This window comes from Schistocerca piceifrons, chromosome 5 (assembly GCF_021461385.2).
Source record: "Schistocerca piceifrons isolate TAMUIC-IGC-003096 chromosome 5, iqSchPice1.1, whole genome shotgun sequence".
In the NCBI taxonomy this organism is placed as follows: Eukaryota; Metazoa; Arthropoda; class Insecta; order Orthoptera; family Acrididae; genus Schistocerca; species Schistocerca piceifrons.
The window spans coordinates 262,048,525-262,067,480 of record NC_060142.1 but is presented as its reverse complement, the minus strand read 5'-3'; the positions used below and the strand labels follow the sequence as shown (position 1 = coordinate 262,067,480).

Here is an 18,956-nt window from a genome sequence, read left to right as displayed (position 1 = left end):
TTAAAATTAATGAGAATGACTTTTGTTGTCATTAAATGATTGATTCTGATAGAAAACTAGGTAATCATTACATGACAGCAGCATTCACTGAAAGGACTACTTATGATAGTTATGTCTGTTTATGGTTTTGATTTAAATTTAGAATTGAAAGAGAGAATGATTTCAAAATGTATAAATAGGATTATGTTTGGGATTAGAATTGTAGTGGAAAAAGTACCACAAGATGTATTAGTAAAGACCATCAAAAAGCCACCAGATATATTAATGCCTTTCCTCAAGGACAGCTGCTTCTTTGTGAATTTTTAGTTGAGACCTAATGGGTCTGAAGTTGATCATATTTTTTCGTATTTTATTTTCTGTGCAACAACCCTTCTCTCTTACTATTCTTTAAACTCTATCTGTGGCTTCTTTGATTATCAGCATCTATCTAAAAAAGATTAAATAAATATAATCATAATTATGAGTTCATCTCTTGTCTTTGCTGGAAGGATGATGTTAAATTTATAGTGAGAGATGTTTTGGCTCGACTAGGAGTATTCTGTATCTATCTGAATGGCTATGCATTAAATATTTGAAACAAAAAACATTATGCACTCGCTATAAGAAATGCCTCTTGCAAGTGCAAATCGTATCCCTTCTTCAATTTTATTGACAAGACAACTGAGCCAGAGCCTACTAGATCTGTAAGTGTTAGCATTCTCACATTGTTACGGGGAAGAACAGCCAGACTAATGATCACAACATGTTATAGCACACTAACATGACCATTAAAACAAAAATTGTACTATGCTCACATGACAGATAAAACAATATTTATGGCTTACTCACACAATTTTCTAACAAGTAACTTAATGTCAAGGTTTGCTAGCTACTATTGAACAGATGGCGACATTTAGAGGGCGTATAATCGGGTGGTTTAATTTTTCTATTTGCAAGGTAGGGATGACAGTATCTCAAGAGGAGAGACGGAGATGGGGGAGAGGGGACTGGGGGGGAAGATGGGGTGGAGAGAGGGGGAATGGGAAATGGGGAGGGGGGGAGGGAGAGGGGGGTAGTTGTACCAAGGAAAGAGGACCTACGTCTGTGGCAAGACATGGGACAAATTGAAGGATACTGTATATAGTGCCATCATCACTGATGTGTACACACCTGACAAAACCCACATAATGATAAAAGGTCAATAAATAAATATGTCAACATGAATATGAAAGATACAGCAAGGCTGAAGGCTTTTGAAGTGTTGACTTAGCAGAGAATGGAAAATGTTATGTTGGAAAGATAGGGTGGAAACTGATAAGATACTGCGAAAAGTGAGAGAACAGAGACAATTAGAATGATACAAAAAGAAACTGAATATGACATGCATAAGGTCCAGATATTAATTCAGTATTATGTAAATAATTTGTATGGTTTGGTTCAATAAATTTTTACTAACAATTTCCAATTTTGCATGTCTGTTATCTATTTATCTCTTAAATTTTTTTATAGCTGTTGCAAGAGGAAGGGATCAATGATTCCGGAGATTTCATTTTATGAAGTTTCGAAACTCAATTTGAGTGTTCCTGATACATAAAGAGGCAGTGATAGTGACAACAACTTTGGCTTTTGTAATATGGCAAAAGAAGCATTAACTACTGCCTCTCTTACTTGCTCCTCCAGTAACTGAAATACATGCTGAATCCATAACACCTTTCTAGCCGATGTACTACCTATCTTCCTCTATTTTTCCCTTCTCATTTCTATAAGCTGGGTAATCTTTGTAAGTTTTATTACTTAAATGAGACTGTCATGATGTAGGATGTTTGTGAATAGAAGGACAAGTAGAATTCAGATAAGTCCCACATCCACCCTGATGTAAATACAAAATCAAGGCAAAGTCGCTTTTGCGTAAAGAAATGCATCAGTAATTAACTGCCAACAAAAACAAGTTTTTGCAACGGTCTCAAACAAAGGAACCACTATCTAATCTATGTCTACATTTTTCAGATCTACTCCAAAGAAGATATTATTAATATTCAACAAGTATGCTAATAAGCTGAATAAAACTGGAATAATCTGTCACTAATTTTCATACAAATTTCAACTATAATAGTTATTAGCTCATACTGATGTAAATACGGTAATCTGTAAGAATATTACAAATCCTTTTTAAAAAACAAGGGCCAAAAATGAATAGTAGAAAACAAAGGCATCCATAAGTGTTGGCCATATTGCAATAATTACAAATTGCTTCGCACAGACAATAAAATCACCACCATGAATACAGCAACATTTTCAAATGAGAATGATGATGTATCTTTTTACAATTGTGAAGCCACAATTCAAGTGCTTAGTCAACAATCAATGCATGTGATGCAAGGTGTCAAGGGTGTACTTGCGTCACAGAGGAGCACCAAAATGACAAGGCTAAACACAAATGATGCAGTTACCTAATGCACAATGCATAAAACTGTGATTCTATTGTTGGCAGTCCCATTCATTTGACTTCAACCCACACACTGTATGTGGATGGTCTCATATATCTTGCACATACACCATGTCACTGTGATATAGTGAAGTTTTGTGCACCTCATACTGATATTGCCTTTTCAACCTTGATCAAGTGCTGATGTCCTGAGTAATGCTCCAACATGACATTCTGAGCAGTCTTTTACATTGCTGACTGACACACAGTACATGCATTACTGAAATATGAAGCGCAAGTGCATTATTGTGTTGATACAACTAATGGACATTCCAAATATTAAAAACAGTGGCAACTTAAATCATTACAAGGAAAAAATACACTACCTACCATCATTCACCAATTTTTGATTGTGAATGTATGCAAAGATGAAAAATAATATGTTGCACAGTGGCAAATAAGAAACTATTTTCCTAATAATTATTATGCTGCATTAAGTATCAACAGTGAGGTCAACAGAAATTACGGACTCAAATAATTTATAGACTGAGGTGCAAAACTTACAGACAGAAGTAACTTACACATAGCATGTCACTACCTAGTAACATAGTCTGACACTTGGGCCATAAGTAGTTAACGCAATTATCAATCTAGAGATTGTTTCGAACACTACAGTGCTTTACTAGGCATGGTCCTCCTGGAGGTGATATTCTGTTGCTTCCTCCAACCTTTGAACTGACTTACCTAGCTACTTACAGGGGGACCTACAGTTTAATATGGATTCTGAACAACGGTGTCACTCGGAATTTTTCACATAAACAGCCTGAGGCGAAAGATGTGATATGTGATGGATAAATATACTTGGATTGATCATGTGTCGAACCAGAGACTTTTTGATTTGTAGTCTGGTACTTACCACTGAGCCACACAGATAAAGAGAACTGCTACAGTACAGAAGGTAACTGAAATAAAAATCCAATGAGATGAACAGAAATGGCATTTGCATTCAAAGACAATAATTACACTGAAGTCACTGTGATTTATGATGGTCCCTTGGACATCACAACAGATGGGATACAGATCCCAATAGGGTATATGATCATTGCACTGCACACTTTGCAAACATGCTCTCACATTGGCCACAAGATTTGTAAGGAGTTCTTGTGGTAGGATGTTCTATTTCTCCATAGCGTGGTTCACAGTTGCTAGATGGTCATTGGTGCATGTGGACACGCTGCAAGATGTCTCCCCGACGCATCCCACATGCGCTCGATGGTATTTAAATTTGGGGAACATGCATGCCCCTCCATTTGCTGAATATCCTCTCATTCCAAGAGCTCCTCCATCGTAACACCTAGACCACCAAATAGATGACGTTCAACAATGCTGGGCCCTCATACGGCGAGTGGTGGGAAAACGTAATGCACCCAGGAACACTGTGGTACATTATTGTTTTGATGGTACAGGTGTTATGGTATTGGGAGGCATAAAGTTGTAGGGCATACTGACCTCCGAATCTTTGAGCAAGGCACACTTTCAAAATTACTGTGACTGTAATCCTTCCCCATATATGTCTTTTTCTGGATACATTCGGCCCCAAGTTCATTTTTATGGATGACAATGTGTGATCAAATTGAACTGCACAGGTGGAGCAGCTCTTGGAAAAACTCTTCAGCTAGGGGACTGCTGACCCGTCCCGACTTAAATCGCATTGAGCACGTGTAAGATGTGTTGGGGAGACGTATCATAGAACGTCCACATGCACAAATGAGTGAGATGCATTGGAGAGATGTATTGCAACGCATCCAAATGCACAAATAACCATTAAGCAGTTTCAACTGCACTGATGGAGGAATGGAACATCCTATAACAAGATAACCTTACCAATCTTGTGGCCAGCATGGGTGGGTGTTGCAGAGCATGCACTGACATCTGTGGCGATCACACTTTTTATGAAGAACCATGTCCTGCCTTTTGTAATGGCCACAGGATCATCATAAATCACAGCAGCTTCAGTGTAATTTTTGTAATAAGAATTTCATTTCTGTTTGCATATTTCTTAGTTATGTTATGTACTATACTGTAGCAGTTCTTCCAATGCATGGTCCAAGTGTCATCGAGCTATGTTACTTTTCTTAAATTTTTCTCAGCTCTGTAGGTCAATTATGGTAAGCATAAACAGGAAATGTTATTCCAACTAGACACGGCCACATGAATGCAAAATTTCTTGGTCAATTAATGTACAGAGTGGTGCAACTAAAACAAGCCTTAGAAGTGTTTTTGGTGTTTTGTGAGAACAATCTAACAGCAAACAGAACTGTAAAAATTGATACAAGCAGTTCAAAAGTTGTCTCAGCACATAAACCAGGGTACTAATTCCACTGAAATGGTAATGCCATATTAATCCTCTTCTACTCTAACCCTACCTTATACTTTCTTAAACTGTGGGTCATAAATCTGTAGTTTGCTTTAATGGTGTTGTGAAATTTTGTAAGTAGAATTGGACAATGATATAGACTATGAAGGCTGCAAGTTCAAATAGTTGATTAAGAATAACAAACTTATTTTTTGTTATGCTGTTTCTTACATAAACACCAACAACTGTAAATACAAGATGCCTGAAAAATGCTTGTACGGCATGACTTTTGAGAAATTCTTCCACATTAAAACATCATCTCTGTCACAAACTTTGACGTGACTAATTAAAGAATGCTACTGACCAGCTGCAACAACTCATTCAAATCTTAGAAAATATCTTCTTTACACAGTGCAGCACAGCTTCAATGTATTTGTAAAACATGGCATCACAAAACCACCAAAAGCTGCTGCAATGTGCATTTATTTATCGACAACCAGTTTCGGTCAAGTGATCATCTTGAAGTCACAGACACCATTACCTCAAATTAAAGGAAGGCCCCTTAATGCAAAGAGCATTAATAAACCCAAAGTAAAGAAGTTTTTGGTAGTTTTGTGATTTTTTTTTTTTTTTTTTTCAAATCTTACACCCAGTGCGAACAACAATGATAAATCCTGAAACATTGTTGATACTAAAGACTTTTTTTTTTTTACCACTGAACACAGCTTAAACAACTGTTGACGCATAATTACTGCCACATGTCACCACTGGACAGAATAAAAAATATGCCAAAAAGTAACAAATCCCTTTGATGTGTGAGGATAAAGGATCCTCACACTATGCAACTTATTTTAGGTTGGACTTACAAATATTCAACAAGCCAGTTTAATTTTGGCCATCCCGTATTTGTTATACAACTTGCAAGCAATGTTTACTTCATTTGAACTTTTCAAGATTCACACTTTACATTCTACACAATGGAAAATTTGTGCCTCACAGTGTGTACTTCGAACACTGTCACCTGGTCTGACCAGCACATTTTCCAATTTACAATAATGTACAAAACAACATTGATGAAACTTACACAAGAAGACTGAACACTTCATAAAGTAATTTTAACCCCAAGCAACCAATTCAGAATTGCTTCCTGCTTACTTTCATAAAAACTCTAGCACAATAAACTGTGCTAATACATTCTTCGAGTTACATTCTTCCATCACACTTAATCTCTCTCTCTCTCTCTCTCTCTCTCTCTCTCTCTCTCTCTCTCTCTCTCTCGTGTGTGTGTGTGTGTGTGTGTGTGTGTGTGTGTGTGTGTGTGTGTGTGTGTGTGTGTGTGTGTGTGTGTGTGTTTAAAGAGTAAGTGCACTTTGTATTTTATTAAAGGAGCAGATATCAGTTTTTGTGAATTCAATCTGTTGGTATGAGGTTTGTTGGAGATAGCCCAATATCTCTCGGTCTGGGACACCTGGCTCCTAGAATTCAACTGTTCAACATTAAAACATTGTTTTATTATCACAACTTCCAGTCGCGTAGCTCAGCCTGGGGAAAAGCCAAAGTCATTTATGCAACTTATCTGCAACATGTACAACCACTAACATATGACAAAACTGCCAGGAACAACAAGTGAAACAAAATTTTAAATTAATCATGTCAGCTTGTATAGCTGTATGAACAAGCAGTGGAAAATATAACTTTTTAGCTGTGATACGAAATAACAATAATAAAAATCACTCTTCCATGACAGTGTTACAGAGCATTACATTAAATAATAATTATCTGCAGTTTTGATCAACTTTACAAAATTCCAAATTCAACAGTGTTTCCTGATCACCAACCACCTGGACATAAAAACATGTTACACAGCTGTATGAAGTTGTATGACTAATCCAGAACAATTTCTTACAAATGTGACTCGTGAACCTATGAAAGTACCAGGTGTTATCTGTACCTCTCGGTTGATTGAGATGTCCTGAGAAACATCCTCTTCACTTCTCAACTCTTCTCCACTAAGGCCACGTTCATCCACAGAGTTGGAATCCTCACAACAGTGAACTACTATTGAACTGCTTGGGGATTCATCACCCTATGCATAGAAAAGAAGCAAACATGTACAGTCACCCAGTAATTTCAAATTATATAAATTATTATAAATTAAGAAAATAATTATATAAATTATATAGCACTTTATCTCTGTCACTTCCACAATGTGTAGTGACGAATGCCAGACTAATTTACCCATGGTCCCTTCTTTTTTATGTACCATTCACAGTTGGTATACATCTATATCTACATGACTACTCTGCAAATCACATCAGTTTGTCTGGTACAGGGTTCACAGACCCAATTTTATGCTATTTCTCAACCATACCGCTCAAATAGCACACGGGTAAAATTAACACACAAATCTTTCTGTGCAAGCTCTGATTTATTTTATTGTGAAGCTAACTTCTCCCTATGTAGGTGGGTGATGCTCACAAACAATCTACTTTCACATTCAGAGGAGAAAATTAGTTATTTAAATTTTTTCCCAGAAATATTGTACACAGCCAATTTAACTTGTACAATGTAAGTCTCCCCTATAAAGAGCTACCTTCCTTTGAACTTTTTCAAGTCCTCTGTCAATCTCATCTTGTACTGTACAGCACAGCAATACCCCACAAGAGGACAGAAAAGTAATGTGCAGACAGCCTTTTCAGTAGATTTGTGGCATATGCTGCGTGTTCTGCCAATAAAAAGCAATCTTCAGATTGCCTACCCCACAACATTTTCCATGTAATGGTTCCAATTTAAGTTTTTCATAATTGTAATGTCTAGATATGTAGTTGAATGTACAATCTTTATATTTGCGTGATTTATGACTTTAGTCTTGCCGTTAAAGGTTTGACTTTTCTTTGCGTATTTTTTCAGAAAACACGAAAAGATCGTAACTTCGCCAAGTCGCGCTTAGGCTTAAATTTTGTAAACGTGTTTGTTTCTTGTTTCACGGTAATTTAACTAGTTTCTCGGTAACAAATAAGTAAACTACCGTAAATAGCGTATAACTTCATTGTTTTAATACAGATTTCAGAAAAACAGCGTAACTTTATATCAGAAACTTTCCTATATACATTTGTTTATAGGCCTAATTCTCATAACGTTTTTGGAGAAACAAAGTTAAAGTATCTCGTTTAATTGTCCTTTTTTTCATTCCATCGAGTGAAATATATAATAAATAGCGTATACCTTCGTTGTTTTAATACAGTTCTCAGAAAAACAGCGGAATTTTAAATCAGAAACTTGCTTATATACATTTGTGAATAGGCTTAATTCTTGTAACGTCTTTTTTGATTTTCGGTAATTTAATTGATTTATTCTAGCTAAAGTATTATTTTTGCCATGAGTGAGAAGTGCCTGACTTGCCGTAGAATTGTTAGTTCCGGGGTTTGGTGTGATGGATGCAGTAGTTTTTTTCACTGGGGGGACTGCAGTGGCGTGGGTGTTGGGAAAGTGGATCAGGCTCATCAGTGGTTATGTAGGATTTGCAGCAGAGATAGGAAGATAGTGGAACAGGAGGGGAAAATTGCTGCCCTTCAGGCTTAGCTAGATCAGGCTAGGGAAGATCTGGACAGGTTAAGGAGGGAGAAGGGCAAAGAGAGGTGGGAAGTGGCAACAGGTAGCAGAAGGAACAGGCCTAGAACTAAGTCTGACAGTTTTGTGGTGAATGTCAAAAATGAGTTTGACCTGTTGCTTCAGTTAGAAACTGATGAGCCTCAAGCAGAGGTAGGTGTAGACAGGGCACAACAAACTTTCAATAGGAAATTGAAAAAGAATGTAGGAAAGTCATCGAAAAGGAAGGAAGTTTTGTTATTAGGCAGTTCTCATGCCAGAGGTGTAGGCCAACTTCTGCAGGAGGAATTAGGACCAGAATACCAGGTAACAAATTTTTTCAAACCAAGTGCTAGTCTGGATCAGGTGACAGAGGATTTAGGTTCACTCTGTAAAGGATTTACCAGGGAAGACACCGTGGTTATTGTGGGAGGGCCAGGGAACAGCATCGACAGAGATCCTGGGTACAGTATAGAGTGTGACCTGATAAAGATTGCGTCGGCATCGAGACACACCAATGTTGAATTTGTATCTGTCCTGAGACGCCATGACCGGCCTCATTTGAACTCTTCTGTTGGGAGAGTTAATTTGGAGTTGGAACGGCTGCTTGGGTCGGGTGCGGGGGCTCATATTGGTGTGGTTCCTGTTGATTATCTCAGTAGGTGGGACTATACCAGGCACGGCCTACATCTCAACAGGAAAGGGAAGGGGAAACTGGCTGGGGTAATAGCAGGAAATTTAAGGGGGGGAGGCACTGCCATGAATGGTAAAATACCAGTGGTTACAGGTGTTGGAGCAGCACCTTTTTTAGGATAGGTAAGACAGAAAGATGTCAAGTTCTACGAGAGGTCAGGATTGAAACAAATCTTCAGTTTAGGAAAGAAATTAAACAGCACAATTCTAGCACATTGGATCACCAATCACAGCTATCAATTATAAATTTTCACCAATCACCAGAAATTTTATCTCCACCAAGTTGTATCTCAGTCCTAGGTAATTCCATTGATGAATTAAAGTCACCCAACCCAGTTGACATAATCTGCCTCTCTGAACACCATGTGACCACTGGTATAGGAACTAGGCCTAAGCACAATGAGAAACTCAGACAGGAGAGTACTGCAAATGTTAGAATAAGGAAAGGTTCTCATAAAAGTATAATTAAAAATAATGTAAGTATATTTCATCAAAATATTGGGAGTTTAAAGAATAAAGTAGATGAGCTTCTGGTTTGTTTAGAAGATTTAGAAGCTGAGAATGAAATAGATATACTATGCCTGTCTGAGCATCACATTGTTACTGATATGGATAAGGTAAATGTAAGTGGTTATAAGCTCTCTGCACATGTAATGAGAGAAAATATGGAGAAAGGAGGAGTTGCCATATATGTCAAAAGTTATCATTGTGCAAAAAGTATAGAAACAAAAAAGTTTTGTGTAGAGAAACATACAGAAGCATGTGCCTGTGAGCTTAAATTAAATAAAGGCACATTTATAATTGTAACTGTATATAGGTTCCCATCAGGAAATTTTCATCTATTTCTGAAAAATTTGGACTCCTTGTTGTGCTATCTGTCAGACAGGGGGAAGCAAATTATTATTTGTGGGGACTTCAATGTAGATTCTCTGAAAGAGGGTAATAGGAAAAATGACCTTGAAGTATTACTCGGTTCTTTCAATTTGACACCCGTTATTGATTTTCCTACTCGGGTGGAAAGGAAACAAAAGAAAAATTAGGAGCAGGTATTAAAATTCATGGAGAAGAAATTAAAACTTTGAGGTTCGCCGATGACATTGTAATTCTGTCAGAGACAGCAAAGGACTTGGAAGAGCAGTTGAATGGAATGGACAGTGTCTTGAAAGGAGGATATAAGATGAACATCAACAAAAGCAAAACAAGGATAATGGAATGTTGTCTAATTAAGTCGGGTGATGCTGAGGGAATTAGATTAGGAAATGAGGCACTTAAAGTAGTAAAGGAGTTTTGCTATTTGGGGAGCAAAATAACTGATGATGGTCGAAGTAGAGAGGATATAAAATGTAGGCTGGCAATGGCAAGGAAAGTGTTTCTGAAGAAGAAAAATTTGTTAACATCGAGTATAGATTTAAATGTCAGAAAGTCATTTCTGAAAGTATTTGTATGGAGTGTACCCTTGTATGGAAGTGAAACATGGACGATAAATAGTTTGGACAAGAAGAGAATAGAAGCTTTCGAAATGTGGTGCTACAGAAGAATGCTGAAAATTAGATGGGTAGATCACATAACTAATGAGATTGGGGAGAAGAGGAGTTTGTGGCACAACTTGACAAGAAGAAGGGACCGGTTGGTAGCTCCATTCAGCAATACTAAACAGTCCTCCAAAGTAGTACGTTCAGTCAACGATTCAACGATTTAACAATTGCAAATTTCAGGGAAAGCCTACAGCAGTTAGACTGGGATGAGGTGTACCGTGAACCTGATGCCAATTTAAAATATAATTTATTTCATGACATTTTTGTAAATGCATTTGAAAACTGCTTCCTTAAGAAAATAGTTAAATACACTTGTAAGAAACCTTGTAACAAACCATGGCTTACTAAGGGTATAAAAATATCTTGTAACCGGAAAAGGGAAATGTATCTGACAGCAAGAAAGAGTAGTGACCTAGAAACTATCAAAAATTATAAAAACTACTGTGTTATATTAAGAAAAGTTATTAAAAAATCCAGGAGTATGTGTATCATGTCTGAAATCAGCAACTCTGATAATAAAATTAAAACAATTTGGAATATTATTAAAAGAGAAACAGGTCAACCCAGAGCAGAGGAAGACAGTATTACCATCAAATTGAATGAAAACTTTACGAACAAAAAGTCAGAAGTTGAAAATATTTTTAATAATCATTTTCTAAATGTTGTGGATATAGTAGGATCCAGGTGTTCATTAGAAGATGCTAGGCTGTTAACGGAAGAGGCCATACCTATGCAATTTGATACAATTGAAATCTCACCCACTTCTCCCTCTGAAATTAGGAAAATAATAAACTTGCTTAAAAGCAGAAACTCACATGGAATTGATGGCATTTCCAGCAAAATACTAAAAGCTTGTTCTCAACAGATAAGTAAGATTCTCAGCCACCTGTGTAATAGCTCTCTGGAACAGGGCATTTTCTCTGATAGACTGAAATATGCTATTGTTATACCTTTGCATAAAAAGGGGGATAGATCTGATGTCAACAATTACCGTCCAATCTCCCTTCTAACAGCTTTATCCAAAATTTTTGAGAAAGTAATGTATTCAAGAGTAGCTTCACATATCTGTAAAAATGAAGTACTAACAAAATGTCAGTTTGGTTTCCAGAAAGGTTTTTCAACAGAAAATGCCATATATGCTTTCACCAGTCAAATTTTGAATGATCTGAATAACCAAACACCTCCCATTGGGATTTTTGTGATCTCTCAAAGGCTTTTGATTGTGTAAATCATGAAATTCTGCTAGACAAGCTCAAGTATTGTGGCATGAGTGGGACAGTGCACAAATGGTTTAATTCGTACCTAACTGGAAGAGCGCAGAAAGTTGAAATAAGTAGTTCTCGTTACATGTAAAGATCAGCACATTCCTCAAACTGGGGAACTATCAAGAATGGGGTTCCACAAGGGTCAGTCTTGGGTCCTTTGTTGTTCTTATTATATATTAATGACTTGCCATTCTATATTCCTGAAGAGGCAAAGTTAGTTCTCTTTGCTGATGATACAAGTATAGTAATCACACCTGAGAAACAAGAATTAACTGATGAAATTGTCAATACTGTCTTTCAGAAAATTACTAAGTGGTTCCTTGTAAACGGACTCTCACTGAATTTTGATAAGACACAGTACATACAGTTCCGTACAGTGAATGGTATGATGCCATTAATAAATATAGACCTTAATCAGAAGCATATAGCTAAGGTAGAATATTCCAAATTTTTAGGTATGTCCATTGATGAGAGATTAAATTGGAAGAAACACATTGATGATCTGCTGAAACGTTTGAGTTCAGCTACGTATGCAATAAGGGTCATTGCAAATTTTGGTGATAAACATCTTAGTAAATTAGCTTACTACGCCTATTTTCACTCATTGCTTTCATATGGCATCATATTTTGGGGTAATTCATCACTGAGGAATAAAGTATTTATTGCACAGAAGCGTGTAATCAGAATAATAGCTGGAGTCCACCCAAGATCATCCTGCAGACATTTATTTAAGGATCTAGGGATATTCACAGTAGCTTCTCAGTATATATACTCTCTTATGAAATTTGCTATTAACAACCAAACCCAATTCAAAAGTAATAGCAGTGTGCATAACTACAATAGTAGGAGAAAGGACGATCTTCACTATTCAAGATTAAATCTAACTTTGGCACAGAAAGGGGTGAATTATACTGGCACTAAAGTCTTTGGTCACTTACCAAATAGTATCAAAAGTCTGACAGATAACCAACAAGTATTTAAGAAGAAATTAAAAGAATTTCTGAATGACAACTCCTCCTACTCCATAGAGGAATTTTTAGATATAAATTAAGAGAAAAAATATTTAAAAAAAAAATTTAAAAAATAAAAAAATAAAATAAAAAACACAAAAAAATAAAGTTGTTATATTAACTTAAGTATGTTGTTAAATTAACCTAATTATGTCATGTATTGGAAAATTCGACTCGTTCCACATCATTACGAAATATCGTATTCATGATCCATGGAACTAGTATTAATCTAATCTAATCTAATCTCTAATCTAAATTTGCGTGATTTATGACTTAATCAAAAGTTTTGTAGTGCTCATCAGGAGGAGCTTACATTTTTGATTGTTTAGTGAAAATTGCCACATTTTGCACTATGCAGATAGCTTGACAAATAATTTTGCAAATTCTTTTTAATCTTCTGATAACTTCACTAGACTGTAAATTACAGCATCATCTGCAAACAATCTAAGAGGGCTCCTCAGATTGTCTCTTCAGTCACCGATGTAGGTCAAGCACAGCAGATGGCCTGTAACACTTCCTGGGGAGGGGGGGGGGGGGCTAGACAGCACTTTTGCTTTACCAGATAACTTCCTAAAAATTACTATGAACTGTGATCTTCCTGACATGAAATCATAACTCCAGTCATACAATTGAGACAATATTCCATAGGCATCCAATTTAATTAGAAGCTGGTAGGGAGGAAGGGTATCAAAAGCCTTCTGAAAATCTAGAAATGTGGAATCAATTTGAGATCCCATTCGATAGCCTTCATTACTTCGTGTAAGTAAAGAGCTAGTTGTGTATCACAACAGCAATACTTTCTGAATTAGTGCTGGTGTGCGTAAATAGTCAATTTTCTTTGAGGTACTTTGTAATGTTGGAATACAGTATATGTTCCAAAATCCTACTGCAAATTGACGTCAATGATATCCGTCTATAATTCAGTGGATTACTTCTATTTCCTTTATTGCATATTGGTGTGACCCATGCAACTTTCCAGGTACAGATCTTCAATCGAGTGAGCAGTTTCCAGAATGAGATTTACACTCTGCAGCGGAGTGTGCACTGATATGAAACTTCCTGGCAGATTAAAACTGTGTGCCCGACCGAGACTCGAACTTGGAACCTTTGACTTTCGCGGGCAAGTGCTCTACCATCTGAGCTGGCAGAAGTAGAGCTGTGAGGACCGGGCGTGAGTTGTGCTTCGGTAGCTCAGATGGTAGAGCACTTGCCCGCGAAAGGCAAAGGTTCCGAGTTTGAGTCTCGGTTGGGCACACAGTTTTAATCTGCCAGGAAGTTTCAAGTGAGCAGTTGTGTATGATTGCTTAAAATGGAACTATTTCAGCAACATACTTCGAAAGGAACCTAATTGGTAAGGATCTGAAAAATTCACATTTGCAATAAATGCAAATATATATGTGAATGCTGCCTCAAAATGCAAAAACACAAAATTTCATAGTTACGCTATTTAATAGTGAATCGTATCCAGATGAACTATTTTATCATAGACAGTTTGAAACAGGTTAATTTTCAGCACACAAGTATCAGAAAAGTAGCAAGATTTCAGTTATGGGTATTGCACAGCATCAGAGAAACTCCAGACAAGAAAGATAATATGAATAAAAACATGTCCGGGAAGGGGGGATGGGATCGCGCAATGATACATAGGTGCGTTCAATTATCTGGTATCACATCAGTTGTGGGCCGCTGAATAGTCTCTTATAAGATCCATCTGGCGTAGTGGAACAGATAAGTCAGCCATGGGGTCCACCATCTTAGAATGAAGAAATGCATACCAAATGTTTGTCTGCTAGCTGAAGTTCAAAAGATAGTGTAATGCACTGCACTTTAAAGCGGCAGTTTTAGCCGATGAGAGTAACTGTGAATGTGTTAAGTATCAGTAGAAGTCAGGCATGAACGACCTTGTTTACAACAATGCCAGTCTTAGCAAGCAACTGTGATGTAGCTGTTATTGAACACTGTGTGTTGTATATTGATCGTTGTTTTCCTGACTTATTTTGAAATAACTGATGAGAGTAATCCTGGTCCATCAATCAGTAATCAATATGACAAGTTCTGCTGTCACCGTTAGAAACCTTGCGAGAGGAAGGTGACTCTTGTTTCTCCTGTGTAACTCTACGCTAAAGCAGTCAAAATTCTTACGCTTGCAGTCAACCGTCGGAGTCTGCAATGTGCACAATAGCAACCAGAAAACAAAACCTGGCAACATATTTCAACCAGGCCGAAAGTCTTCCCCTAATCGAGTATTTTCAGTTCTACTGCTACATTAAGTACCAAATCCATTCTATCTGTAGCATTATCAGGTATGGATCGGATGGCTAGGAAAGACCACATAAGGTTGAAATCAATGTCCTGCTGATTTTGTGGTTATTGAGCTGGGTAGGAAAAAGAAAAATAATAAAAAGAAACACCTTAAATCAGAGCAGCACTCTATTCGTTGACAGGAAAATGCTGCTGCTTCTTTTTTTTTTAAAAAAAACACTATTTTGTTGGAAGGTGGGGAAAATGGGAATGGCCAATCTGGAAAGAAAATATTCAAATTTTTGAAACAGCAAAAATTTCAGTCTAAAATCTCCCCAATAACCACTTTGTTTTTTAAACAGTCACACGTAAGCTGATAACCTCCTTCATTTGTGTGTCCAAAAGAAGTGAATTTCTCCACAAACATACCCTACATTTTCCGGTCCCTACTAATATGTGCTACACAGTAATACAATTGGAGCACAAAAGCTTGGCTTTCTAAAGTGACTTACGTAGCTTCGGTACACAAAGTATCTACTACAAAATCACTGATGTTGGCAGCTGTTCTTAATTTGAATTTTGGACTATTTACTGCATCCTCTTGGTGAATGAATTTCAGAAGACAGTATTTATTAACTCTGCTTTGGTGGGCACTGCCAATGGTAGCATTACCATTGTTAATTATTTATTTCTAATTTCTGCTACCAGTAACTTTTTCATTTTATGTTTAATCCAACACAATAAAATACGTTTCGAACATGTTCTGTTGATCTTCAGGCATTTATACATACATACAGAGAAATGTTACTCCAAAATAAAGTCTTAAACTAAATTAATCTAGAACTCTTTGTCCAATGTTTGTTACTGTAGCGGCTGGTGTAGCATTCTTGAGGGGGGGGGGGGGGGGGGGGCAGTGGGTGGCTAGAAACCAAAATCAGTGATGTCTTCTTCTGGTTTTCTTACTTGTGGTAGACTATGTATAATATCACAGCCTGTATAGGACTACAAATCTGTCAGTACCAATAATATCGATACAAAAACCTCGATAATTGATACAGACTCACATGCTACAGTCCGCCATCTTGTTTTGTGTGCATAACGTTTACATGTATGTCAAAGCAATTTGTGCAACAAATTACATTGGCCATCAGTGAGAAAATGCAATGTGCAATAGCGTAATATTAATCAACATCTCCGCCATTACACCAGTGAGTGATACAAGTGAAGCAAGAAGATGATGAAATTGTAAGTGATCAACTGTCATATAAAAGCCTTTCACACTATTTTCATAACACATAACCGATGCAAATCTATCTGCATCCTATACAGGTTGTGATATCATACATAGTCAACCACAAGGAAAAAAACCAGCAAAAGACATCACTGATTTCCATTTCTAGCCATCCACTGCCCCCCCCCCCCCCCAAATGCCACACCAGCTGCTCCAGTAACAAACAATTAGATAATCTAGTTTAAGACTGTTTATTTTTAAGTAACATTTCTCTGTATGTACAGATAAACACCTGAAGATGAACAGAACATGTTCGAAACATGTTTTATTATGTTGGATTAAACTAAAATCAAAAAGTGACTGGTAGCAGAAATTAGAAATAAATAATTATCCCACACAGTCACAGTTCACAAACATAGCCATTATGGCCGAGAATAATTACCATTGGTATCGGACAGTGAAGACACTGATTGTCTCTTGCCCTTGGGGTGTACCTTACGTACAACGAGAATCTCTCTGGGTTTTTTGCCAGATTTTGAGTTGGTTTTGTTGTGAAGACTACTAAGAGCACCTTGCACTGAAATCCACATTTTTATTTTTTGAGTTTATGTAAACTGCCATCCATGTTGGAGATACTGTGTTCCTGTAATGTGGTATGCTTTTATTGCCGAATTTGCAACTGTGCCTGAACTGTTTTGCATACCATGGGGGACCTGTTCCATCTTACTAATTTACTTGGTGAAAATCAAACAATGGAAAATTCAGGATTGAATGTAACAATATGAGAGAAGGAAAGTTGCCACTCATCATATAGCAGAGATGCCGAGTCGCGATAGGCACAATAAAAAGATTCACACAATCATAGTTTTCGGCCATTAAGGCCTTTGTCAACAGTAGACACACACACACACACACACACACACACACACACACACACACACACACACCACGTGCGCGCAAGTGCAACTTGCACACACGTGTGCAGTCTCAGAGAGCTGTGAATGTGTGTCTACTGATAATTTACTTGGTGTACTGTCATCACCACTATTCTTTGAAATGAAGCCATATTTGGCGGATGCTTGCACAGTTGGTATGGAAGACATGATGACTGTCCCTTAGGCTGGAATAAGTGAACTTTTATATGCTTCTTAATTTTTTATATATATATATATATATATATATATATATATATATATATATATATTTTTTTTTTTTTTTTTTTTTTGGTGGCCTTTCGATGTTACTGTAATGTCTCGCTATAATGCCCTCGTAGCCATTAATTCCTGTATTTGATGTGATACTCTCTGTTTGTTGCTAGAGGTCTGGTACATTATTGCAACAATATATGCTTTGTGTTGGCTCCTCAACTAATTGCTCAAAATAACTTTCAAAGAAAGCATTTAGTACAATTTCAGACTATCTTTCATGTTTACAATTACATTAAATGTGTATTTTTGCCAACATAACAAGGGCACATTAAAATTACCACGAACTATAATTGTATGAGCCCAGTACCTATTTGAAAGGCTGATTTTCATAATCTGCAGCTGAGTGCATATCTGTTCTTTTGTGTATACATCACCACCACCACCACCACCACCTCCCCCTCCCCCTCCCCAACATAAATAACAAAATGCAGCCATATCATAGGCACAGCTGCCTCCATTTCTATCGTCTTGAATCTGGAGAAAGCTTACAAAGTTGAAAGGGCTTGTGGATAACTTACATGCGAAGAATTTTCATCTGTTGTCCTTGGTTTTTTGGGCAGTCCATCAAGTGACGAATCAGAAACACGTTTCTTGCCAGCTGTGTTACCACTACCATCAGCAGGCACAGAAACATTATTAGCACCATTCCTTTGCTGTGGTGGAGTGCTGCCTGGTGTGCCACTTGCCTGAAAAAGTAGTTTACAGGTTGTTATGGTGTAAATCTCATTTCTGGACAGACAACTGAAACAAAATATACAAATTTTGAATGAGGAACACATTCAACTTTTAGATTTAATCCATTAATCAAAAAATACACTGCTATCAGTAAATGTTACAGTACTACAATCAATGCATCCATACCATTAAATAATTTGTACATATTGTATAGGCTAAAATAATCTAAGTTTCACTTTAATCTCAGAAAAGTAATTCTCCTGCGGCACCTCTATACACTTAGACAGATTGCTTCTTTCTATGTGAAATGGAACTAATGGTACAAGAGGCAAGATCACGAACTGTAGAGATTGGCAGTGACACTTAGCTGAGTGTTTTAAAGGGAAGCTCATTTCATATTTGTTACGTGGTGAAATGAAAGCCCTACCCACTGCAGATGATGAATAAATTGATGAAATGCATGATGAGATAAAAGAAATTATTCAGGTAGTGAAGGGAGACGAAAATTTAATAGTCATAGGTGACTGGAATTCGAGAGTAGGAAAAGGGAGAGAAGGAAAAATAGTAGGCGAATATAGATTGGGGGAAAGAAATCAAAGAGAAAGCTGTCAGGTAGAATTTTGCACGGAGCATAACTTAATCATAGCTAACACTTGGTTCAAGAATCATAAAAGAAGATTGTATACATGGAAGAATCCTGGAGATACTAGAAGGTATCAGACAGATTATACAGGGCTATTACTAATGATT

General features: G+C 37.0%; 1 protein-coding gene across 4 annotated transcripts in view; it reads right to left on the bottom strand.

Moving 5' to 3' along the window:
* LOC124797847 (poly(A) polymerase type 3) overlaps positions 1-18,956 on the bottom strand; it is a 196,748-nt gene that overhangs the window by 45,906 nt on the left and 131,886 nt on the right. For all 4 annotated transcript variants that reach the window (XM_047260903.1, XM_047260905.1, XM_047260902.1 and 1 more), the window contains 2 exons: positions 18,050-18,217; positions 6,712-6,846 (listed from right to left, as the gene is read on the bottom strand). In XM_047260903.1, coding sequence (XP_047116859.1) covers positions 6,712-6,846; positions 18,050-18,217 — 303 coding nt within the window. The remainder of the gene's footprint in view (positions 1-6,711; positions 6,847-18,049; positions 18,218-18,956) is intronic.